Source organism: Odontesthes bonariensis, chromosome 13 (assembly GCF_027942865.1).
Source record: "Odontesthes bonariensis isolate fOdoBon6 chromosome 13, fOdoBon6.hap1, whole genome shotgun sequence".
Classification (NCBI taxonomy): domain Eukaryota; kingdom Metazoa; phylum Chordata; class Actinopteri; order Atheriniformes; family Atherinopsidae; genus Odontesthes; species Odontesthes bonariensis.
This window is the reverse complement of record NC_134518.1, coordinates 19,254,822-19,265,236: the sequence shown is the minus strand read 5'-3', so window position 1 is coordinate 19,265,236 and position 10,415 is coordinate 19,254,822. Positions and strand designations below refer to the sequence as shown.

Sequence of the window (10,415 nt, the reverse complement as noted above, 5' to 3'; positions counted from 1 at the left end):
TGAGCAGTGAAAAAGCACCCAGACACAGGTGCAAAGATGGAGAGAGCCAGTAGTGGAAAGGAAGGCCAGGGTCTTGTCTATGGAGCATGACTGGAAAGGGATTCAACCACAGTGCCCCTACCAAGCCCTGCTCAACTCTGTCCAGTTGCAGAAGTCTGTGTGTGTGTAGGTGTCTGATTTAAAAGTACAATGTTGAAAAGAATAAGCCTACAATTGGAGCCAAGATAACTGTCCCTAATGTAGGAGGCCAACACCCTCCCACTTCTATTTAACACACACTCACAAATGGACCGATTTATTCTTTCGCAGTGCATGTGCGTGTATGCGTGTGCGTGAGTTTGTGCGTGTGTGTGTGAATGAAAGGTATGGCAAGAGTGTTATGTTGGCTTGGCTGACCGTCTGCGGTTGTGCGGCGGTGAGAGGGAGTTTTGGGAGCGCAGAGCGGGCGTTGCTGCCGAAATCCCTGAGAAATGTTCGTTTTGGATCCGTGTCCGTGCTTACATACCGCCCTCTCGACTGTCTCTCATTCTCCTTTTCATTTTTCCCTCTTAAGGTTTAACTTAAAAGTTATGAAAGGGGGAGTCAAAATACATCGCTTGAAAGCGCGGCGACTGAGAAGGGTGTGTATGTGCGAACGCGTGTGTGCGAGAGCCAAGAAGAGGGGGAGCGCTGCCCTCCACTTTTTTTTTTTTTTTTACCTTCGATCCTGATGCTGGGGCCACAAAGGCTGCAGGGGTGAGGTTATCTTTAGAAGAGATAAAATGGGGCAAGAAGTCAGTTCGGTTCTAAAACAAATGTTCACCTGACTAAGCCAGGTGTTTGCGTTAAGACGTTATGAAGATCTTTTAAGTAACATTTCAGTTTCTCTTTCGTCTAGAAACGCTCCCAAGAACCCATTTGTTCTGAATTGCACTTTCATTTCTTTTTTTTTTCTCTCTGGAACGTGACTTACTCCCGGTACCATGACATCATTCTCATTGTTTCCAGTGAATTTTTACTTGTTTCAGGAATTACCACAAACACTGGCTGAAACAAGGCAGAAGAAGCAGACAGCAGTCCACACAAAAGTGCCTGACTCCATGAAATTGCTTAAACAAGTTGGTTTGTATTATAAACAAGTGAAATTATCCCACCTCATTACCAGATGTTTTCACGTTGAACTGAACACTTGTTAAAATGGATATTTTTCTGGTGTATTTTTGGTCAGCATCGCATCGCGACCGACTAATCCCATTTTGATCCAATAACTGTGCACGCGTTTGTGCGTGTGTGACTGGGAGAGGGAGAAAGAGAGAGAGAGGGAGAAGGAGGGAGGAGAGGCGGGAGGGAGGATTGATCCGCGTCTGTTAAAATCTTGTTCTGGTTTTTCTTGGAGTGAGGTCTGTGCCTGCCGACGCGCCTCTCCTGTGCAGCCCCCCTCGAGAAGAGCTTTTTTTTTTTTCAAAAAAAAAAAAAGAAACCTTGGAATTTTTGAAAGGGAGAAGGATCTGCATAATACCAGTGAAGTGGATAAAAGCGCACCGCTGGGTTCTTTTTGCGTTCTCTCTTGCGTTTTCTTCTCTGGTGTCTGAATGAAACAGGGAGGCATTTACATGGGGAACGGGACGGTGCAGGTTCTGCTCTGGGAGTCAATCTGTCAGCGTGATTTTGAGTAAACACGTTTTGCCTTAACTTTTATTTCTTCACAAACTGACGAGCTCCACTCCACTCCTCTTGCATCGCCGAGTTCATTTTTTTTGTTCTCGGAACGAGGAGACTAGGGTGTTTTTCCCCCTTCAGAGAAACTGACTAAACTTTCTACGTTTAAAAAAATAAATAAAAAGATCGGATTGCATTTTCCCCCTTCAAGCATTTTGGAGGTGATGTCATCGTGCTGTGATTTGGCAGGTATTGTGTCGAGAGGGCGCAGGGAGGACTGCTGCAGCCAGGCGGTAACCAGCGGCTGAGGAAAGCGGGGAAGTCCGGAAAATCAGGTGCAAAGTGCGGCTGTCATTTCCTCGCCGTGTCGCGGGTGGCTGAGTCCGCCACCCAGTCACAGCTGTTCCCAACCTCTCCAGTCACCCCTCCCTCACTCGTCTCTCTATCCCCTTTATTTTCCCCTCGTATTCTCATTCAGCAGTCTCCACATACCCCTCTGAGCTGGACCGCTCCGGGACCTCATCACCCTCACTGTCAAACACTGTTTGCCGGTGTCACCTGAGCAACAGACCCGTTGAGAAAGCGTGGGGGCGCAGACATGACCGAGGCAGTCTTGCACTATCCTGCGCTCGCAGAGACCCCTGCTCCAGGTCGCCGTTTGGTCCATCAGCCAACCCAGGTAGCCCACCTTCACCAGCTTCTAACCACGTACTGCTTGGACTAAACCTGCCTCCTGCTCCGGCCTGTGTCAGGATAAACACTCCTTTATCACAAAGTATATCATTCATTTTGGGAAAACAAAAGCCTGCTGTCGCGCTGAAACGTTACGCATTGGATTACGCACGCGCCACATCTGTTCGCGGGGCCAAGCATCACTCTGGGGGTCAGCAAGGTCGACTGGTATTGGCTATCTGTGACGCGTGAGCGCGCTTTCACCTGTTCCTCTTGTCGGGTACGCGCAGCGTCAGCGTTTTAAGTCCTAACCCTTTGCTCCCCCGCCCATCAGTCCCTCCACCGTTCTGGGCATCAGTTAAAGGTTGCCCGGCGGTCAGGGTGACACAGTTACCCCGGCTTCACACACCTCCTTGCCCTCACCGGGGAAACCGGGGCCCATCGCCGCCGATGCCAACAGGAGTGGCCGCTAACTCATTGACTCTGCACAACATCCACCGGATTCAAAACACAGAGGGGAACTCTCCGAACTGTCGGACTGGCTCTGGCCGAGCGAGGAGACTGTCTCTGGGACAAGTTCCATAGTGGAGGGGGGAAGCAATGTGGTCCCTTCTTTCCACGCTGACCGTCTTGTAAGTTACTTAAATCACTTTCATGTATTAATCTAATTTTTCTATCAGGTCCTGGCTTTCTGTTCAGCTAAAAAGTTTTTGGGATAGTCTAAGCTACAGATTAAGTCGATAGACGGGGAGGTTGCAATGTCTTAAGATTACATCACTCCTCATCAGTCCCCATAGAAAACATGCCATGGAAGGCCCTGTTTTGATTGGCTGACAGTTCAGGGTCATTGGGTCAGAGTCAGGGCCCTGTTACTCATAAAACCTGCCATAAACATCTCCATCACCATCTGCACTTACTTCTGGGATGGCCCAGAAAAGACCATTTTCCCATCGCCAAGAAAATGTTATTTTTCCTATTGAAAATATTTCAAATGTTGAGTCAAATATCACAGGCTTTATCTAGTGGGATAGGAAAATGATAAAGTGCCAAGAGCAAATCTAAGGGAGGAGGATACAGACTCAGGGGGCTTGAGTTTGCCCATTTGAGGTGTGTCTTGTTAAAAGCCAAGGGATTTATTTTTCTTCCTTTGTGTCGGCTGTACTTCTCCCAGATGGCAGTCATCTCCAGATACCTCTCATTCCTCACACAACCTGGACAGGGTGTGTGCTGCTGCTAGTCTCTCCCTGCCTTTCTCTCTCTTCGTCTCGCTCACCCACTCTCCACTTACTCACCTAACTGTCTACATCTGTACTCCTGTCTTGCCCATACCCATTTTTTCCAAAAATACTTGCTCAGATAAAAAGTATGAATTAATAACTGATGAATGACGGCGCCCCTGGCTGCATTGGAAGAGGAGCTCTCTCACTGTTTAGTCTGCTGGTTTTACTTTAGGTCTACCAGAGCCAATCATCCCTCCATTCATTTCCACCTCACCTATCGGTCTTACCATAACTACTTCTCTTTCTCCAAATGCCAGTTTACCACTTGATCACAAGTTTTCAGTAAGTCAGAAAATCTGAAAGTGTTTAGGTAACAACAACCTGTTACTGCTCTTCACCTAAAGCCAGATTTCCACATCTAAGCCCTATGCTTTTCTAACCATTGCTTCATCACTTGATATTGCTCACACCCCCACTAGCCTAAGCAGCGTTCTAAAACAAGGCATGCTGTGGAACATTTGAACCTCTTGCAGTGCGCTGAAACCCACTGCTTCAGTGTTGGCCTACCACGTTAACCACTGTTACACATGGCTGAAACCGCTGCTCTGTGCTGAGTCCCATAGGTCGACCGCTCTCACTCCACGCTAGTGCCCAGTCCTCTGCGCTGAGGCCTGCTTGTCTAACCACAGCCTCCATATGGTTGATCTGTTGGGACGCAGGTTTATGATGTCAGATGGTTGCTTGTTTTGGCAACCAGCCCGGGCACACCGGGCTTTCCCTTTCTCCATACCACCTTCTGTCTTTACTTTCCCCAAATTTTACTCTGCACTCTCTTATTCTCTCGTTTTCTCATCCCTCCCCCCACCACCGGCTGATCCCGTCTCCCTCTTTCCTCTCTCCTTCTTTTTCCCTCTGTGGCTGGCATAATATGGAGTGTCTGTGGTTTTTGTGGGAGTGGGGGAATCCAGTGCTGAGGCACTTTTCCTACAGCGTCCTCGGCAGCAGTGCAGCCGTGGTGTTTTAACAGCTGAGAGTCCTCACAATGCACAGGCGCTCGTGTTTTTTCGGCTGCGCAGGCAAAATGTTAGGGCCAACGCTCTGCTGCATTTCCCAGGATGTCTGCATCTATTAGGATGAGTCAGGAGCCAACACAGCAGCTATGGGAGAGAAATGTTGGGACAGAGTAGGGGAAAGAGAACGGAAACTAGAAGGTTGTGATAGCACAAATGTATAAGTCAGGAGACAGAGACAAGTTTCAGAATGTGCATGAGTTGAACGCCTCCCCTTCCCATTGTTTGTCTTTTTGTCTACTTCTCATGTCACTCCACACTCTGTGGTAACACCTCTGTTACTCATTTTACTGCTTTTTCTCCTTGCTTCGATATGTGCAACCTCTGTGTTTTTTAGACCTTGCTCCACTTCACATCTGTGCATCTGCCTGTTCTTTCAGATTTTATCTCCCGCCTCTTTTATTCTCTGTCAGCCCCCTTTGGCTTCATCTTCCTTCTATTTATTCTTGCATCACCTTCCTCTGGCCTGCTCCCTCGTTGTGCCGTTGTGTACCTTTCAGTCTACCTTTCTCTTCTCCGTGCTATCTTCCTCTCTCAGCATGTCTTTGCTCGGGCCCAGCTGTCAGCTGCCTGCTCCTCCTGTATACACAAATTCACACTGCACACATCTGCACATCTGTGTGCGTGCCCGTGACAGTGTGGAGGAGTCGCCTCGCTAACCCTAAACATAAAGGCAGATTGGAGGCAGAGAACGATAGGAGAGAGGTAGAGTGGACAGAAAGATGAGGAGGGAGAGATAAGTTTGAAGAGCAAAAGGGAGGACCGCAAGTCAGAGAAAGAGAGAGAAGAGGCATGTGGAAAGATAGCAAAAGATGAGGTGGGGAAAGACAAAATTCATTGAATTGCTTTTCAGCCCACACACTTGGTTCTGAACTTCATCAAGTGTTCAGCCACTAATTCAGAGCTGTTCAAGGACTGCCAAAGTAGATTTTGCAACACAATCACTCCCTTACTAAAGCTGTAAATAACGTGTGATACATCCAAGGTCAAGGTTTGCACCTCAATTAAGCAATGTGATGGAGTGAGAGGAATTTTAATTGTAACTATAACCAGCTGTTTCCTTAAAAAATGTACCTAAAAGTTCAACTCGATGAACAATTAATAGGAAATCATGCACAGATGCATCTTTTCATATGGACAATGCTCAATAATTCAGCATGTTATATCACCACAAATCAATTTTTTCACAAATCATCTTTGCACATGTTCTGGTAGCTCGTGTTCTCTCTTATTCATACCATCTCTGAATGTAAACACAGTCTGCAGCTCACAGAAGCCACATCACAGTGTGCACCTGTAGTCCAGCCCAGCTGTCTACATACACAGAGTAGCCAAATGAGCCAACCCACTTCCTCAGATGTCCCAACCAAAGCATGTTCTACTTGTCTCGGCATGTTTGCCAATCCGCTACGGTCCAATCAGGTCATTTGCAGGCCAGATTTTGGTGTGGCTAAAGTCACAGACGGGTCAGAAAGTGGGTTTGAACAGAAGGCTGGTGGCGTTACTATAAACACTGCTCTGGGTGTTGTCTGTCAGACGATTCCTGGACATCTGCCTCTCTGTATGTCAAGTTGCTGTGCCAGCTGCACGCCCAGCAGTGTGAGTAATCACCGAAGAAGGAAACGAGATGTTGAACAGAGAGAACGGCGGGGAAGAAAGAGATGGAAATGGTGGTGTCATTCCCAACTCTTCCAGCATTCAATTTTTCTAAATGCATCTGTTTCTACTTTTTCCAGATGTATCCAGATGTTGCTGGTGATGTGCAATCCATTGCAGGTGAGAGTCGGCATGCATGACAAGGAGTGATTGAACAGCATAAAAGAAAAGCTGTATATTTGTTTTATGTGCAGTTCTTCGAATATGTTCAACATTCTCAGCTAAAATTGGACATGTTTGTGGGTGTTCCAGCAGGTACTTGGTGTGGATGGAGTAAACTTCAGCGTGCATGTGGAGAACCAGACACAGGTGCGAGACACCATGAGTCGGAGACACCACCGAGTCTATCAGCTCTACAGCCGCACCAGTGGCAAGCACGTCCAGGTGCTGGGACGCAAGATCAGCGCCAAAGGAGAAGATGGAGACAAATATGGTAAGACACACACAAACACGCATCCTCAGCAGAAACCAGACCAACACATACATTTTCAGTGTGATGCTAACTTGCACGTACATGCACGCTCACACTATCCAACGGCTACAAAGACTTAAAGGCTGACCAAGTGTATGCTTGAATGGAGACAGAATGCAACAGTGCAGGCACGCTCACAAAAGCACACACACAGGGCCTCCCCAGGCTTTGACAGAGGGGCAGTGGAGCTTGTCTTGGGAGTACAAAGACCTCATCGACTGGCTGCTGACTCAATGATTCACAAGAGAGCAAAAGACAGAGAAAGAGAGAAAAGGTGTTTGTGAAAAGAGTGAGTTAGAGGAAGAAGCCTGGCAGGTAGAGTGTTGGACCGAGTGTTAGAAACTCATCTCTTTCATCGATCCTTTCATTGATTTTTCATCCTTCCTGTTGTCTCCTCTGGATTTAAAACAGCAGGCTTACTTTCCCTCCCTCTATCCGTCCTCGAACACTCTTTCTGTCCATCCCCCACATCTTCTCCTTCCTCATTCTGTAATGATGGCTAACCAATTCTTAAGCCACACAGAATCAATGGGGAGAGGAAAGCCAAGCCACAAAGGTTTATGTTTCTGTGTGTGGCCCTGCACATCCTTTCCATCTATGAGCATGTCAGGTCACTAACATACCACTTCACACTAAACATGACATCACAGGCACAGAGGTTGGTCTTTTCTTTTTTCTTTTTTTTTTTTACATAGACCATTTTAAAGATTAAACATTTAATAAAAAACATTTACTTAAAACTGCCTACAATGTATATTATGTATAGGAACCAAGAGTGGAGAAAAATGAAACAACAGTATACATGTGAAGCATCGGAGCAGACGGGAGATGAGAGGAGAGTTGGGGGAAGAGAGATGAAGAGGGCAAGAGGGAGGGAGGTATTGATTTCTCCTGACCCCTTTGTTGACTAAGGTCATGTAGGAACCGTTTTAGGGATTTATTTTTAAACAGGCACAAGCCCGTCTAAAGATGTGTAGTTAGTGAAGTGGCACTGCCTGGAAGGATGAGCATGCACCCTGCACCTGCACACATGCTCACACTGAAACACACAGGGGTACAGGAGCACACACACCTTAAAACAACGGGATCGCAGATGCTCGGTTTAAGTGTTCTCCCGCTCCCCTCAGCCCACCATGCTCCCTCTTCTCTTGGCTGTTATCTTTTTTTACAAGGCCCATTTGCGGTCAGCGGCCTCACATCCATGTGTGTGATCAGCCTTATCTGACAACCATCTGTCCAGCCAGAGACATTTACATCTGTCTGTGATTTATCAGCACAGTTAATAGCAACTATGAATCCTAAAACTAGGACTAAGCCTCTATGCCTTATCTGGTTGAAAAGAGCTTGTTTAAATTTAATGCTGGCTGGTAATCTGTGCTATTAGCGTGACACTTCTTGGCAGCTGGATCTCTCGGTGTAAGCTTGAACATTGTTCTTTGTGATGGTGAGAGCAACCTCAGGCAACCTGTGACTACACACGATCTACGATTGGGATATCTCTATCTTTGAATGTCTTAAAATGTTTGTGGTACAAACCAACAAGCCTGTGAAATCCAACTACATACAAATACATATTTGATTTCTCCACATTACCTGTGGCTCTAATGTCTGTCTGTCCCTCTGTCTGTCCCTTCACAAGCCCAGCTCGTAGTGGAGGCAGATACCTTTGGTAGCCAGGTGAGAATCCGGGGCAAAGAAACCAATTTCTACCTGTGCATGAACCGCCGCGGCAAGCTGGTAGGAAAGGTAAGACTTCTTTTTTTTAGACGCCCATAATAGGAATATATCTTATTTTCACAATTTTGTGTCTGTGTGTGTGTTTACCTGTGGTTTCTCTGCTCTCCTAGAAGGCCAGTAACCGAAGCGCTGACTGTGTCTTTGTGGAAAAGGTTCTGGAAAACCACTACACAGCTCTGATGTCAGCGCGCTACGCAGGCTGGTATGTTGGCTTCACTAAAAGAGGGCGTCCTCGCCGCGGCCCCCACACACTCCCCAACCAGCAGGATGTACACTTCATGAAGCGCTTCCCACCTGGGGAGCAGCCTGACCTCACCACCCCCTTCCGCTTTACTACCGTCAGCAAGCGGGTCAAGCGGGTGCGCACTACTGGGCCCCGCTAGTAGTGTCTAATGCTAGCACCCACTGACTTGTGCTCCTTGAGCCTGCCAATGGCTAACCCAGTCATCTCTTATGTCACACACGACTGATCGTCTCCCTTTGTTGGGACAAATATTGACCAGAAACTTGATGAATCATTCATGGGGCTTAGCTTTACGCATCCTAATTTGCCACTACAAGCCCCTAGTTAGTGATCATTTCTCTCAGTTTCTCTTTTGTTCCCTTACTGCACCTACTGGACGATAACTCAATCAGTGCTGGAAGCTTTTTGGACCTGGTCTGCTTTCCTTCAGAGGCCAGAAATAGTGACAGAGAACCTGAACGCCAGCCAGAGTCCCAGGCTCTACAAAGGCCTTGATTCCACAACTACAGAAACCATCAGGCCTTCATGTCTCCCGTTCTGGACCAGCTGGACATTGTCAAGCATGGGATTACAACTGGACCATACAGATTGAAGACGTGTGGGAGAAACTGAACAAGGGAGTGGGTGCTTAGCCAACGGATAAAGGGGAAGCAGGGAGGTGAATAAAGGGAAACGATGAAGTGGACAGAAAGATAGAGTGATCTGCACAGAGGCAATGGACATATAATGGACTGTTGACATGTGACGCACTTATCTGTCTCACTGCTAAATTGTTGGGAACTTGTGAGACTGTTGAATTGATGGCAAGGTGGATGGATGAGGGAAGATTAGAGTGAATGACACTGAATAAATGCATGTTTGTAAGAAGAGGACGACAAGGAAATGTATGCTGTGTGTGTGTGTGTGTGTGTGTGTGTGTGTGTGTGCGTGTGTGCGTGTGTGTGTGCGTGTTAGTGGAGATGGATCACGAGGGACTCTGAAAAGGGACCATATAGTCCCCACACGAACCCGTGACAACTCACCGCAGGGACTGAAGCTTTAGGAACTGGAATGTATAAAAACCAAGCTGCACCAAAATCAGCCAACAACTCACCAACAACCAAACCAGTGGCAACCAAAGACAACTGGAAACCTACCTTATGATTCCTCCTCATGCCCTGTCTCCCTGGAGGACACTACACCCTAAGCTTTTAGGTGCAGAGGGTGATGAGTGCAGGGGGGAGCCCAGCGGGGAGGGTGCCTTCTCTAATAGCATTGCTATAGAAACGACCCAGGGGACGATGCTCCTGTGCGATACCGTGGATACAGAGTGCTGCTACCAGGACATTCAGTGGAACAAACCAAAGTCTCAAGCATACACACAGGAGAAAAATATTAAAGGGAACAATTTATTGAAAGTTATATATATATATATTATATATATAAAAGAAGACAGAAACCCTAAATAAGCAATCTTACTATGATGGTTACTATAATTATTACGATAAAATTATTTCATTTATTTATTTCAGCTCTGTGTGCAGCAGTCTTTCTCGACTCAGTAAACCTTACAGAAACATTTCCTGTGTCTCGCGGCTTTTTTGAACTGCTTCATCGCTGATTCGTTTCTGTTTTCTTGCTGATGTGTGAAAGAGATTCAAGTGTGCAGATGCTTCTGCTGTGGTCAGCTGTTTTTTTTTTCTGGCGAACAAACAAACCATTTATTC

The 10,415-nt window shown here is 46.9% G+C and overlaps 1 protein-coding gene across 2 annotated transcripts; it reads left to right on the top strand.

Annotated features, from left to right (window-relative positions):
• Nucleotides 1–1,386: 1,386 nt before the first annotated feature.
• Nucleotides 1,387–10,282, top strand: fgf18a (fibroblast growth factor 18a). Of its 2 annotated transcripts, none has more exons than XM_075481331.1 (5): nucleotides 1,387–2,942; nucleotides 6,337–6,376; nucleotides 6,512–6,689; nucleotides 8,368–8,474; nucleotides 8,576–10,282. In XM_075481331.1, the coding sequence occupies exons 1-5, from the start codon at nucleotides 2,911–2,913 to the stop codon at nucleotides 8,846–8,848; spliced, it is 630 nt and encodes a 209-aa protein (XP_075337446.1). In that variant the 5' UTR covers nucleotides 1,387–2,910; the 3' UTR covers nucleotides 8,849–10,282. The 2 variants fall into 2 exon arrangements, with proteins under 2 accessions (XP_075337446.1, XP_075337445.1); XM_075481330.1 differs by having other exon boundaries at nucleotides 6,509–6,689.
• Nucleotides 10,283–10,415: the final 133 nt, after the last annotated feature.

Bases quoted from the DNA above. Each gene is read 5' to 3' on its own strand.
- fgf18a (XM_075481330.1), top strand. From the start codon at position 2,911: ATGTGGTCCCTTCTTTCCACGCTGACCGTCTT. The intron at 2,943-6,336 runs GTAAGTTACTTA...TACTTTTTCCAG, and splicing joins CTTTCCACGCTGACCGTCTT to ATGTATCCAGATGTTGCTGG. The intron at 8,475-8,575 runs GTAAGACTTCTT...CTGCTCTCCTAG, and splicing joins GCGGCAAGCTGGTAGGAAAG to AAGGCCAGTAACCGAAGCGC.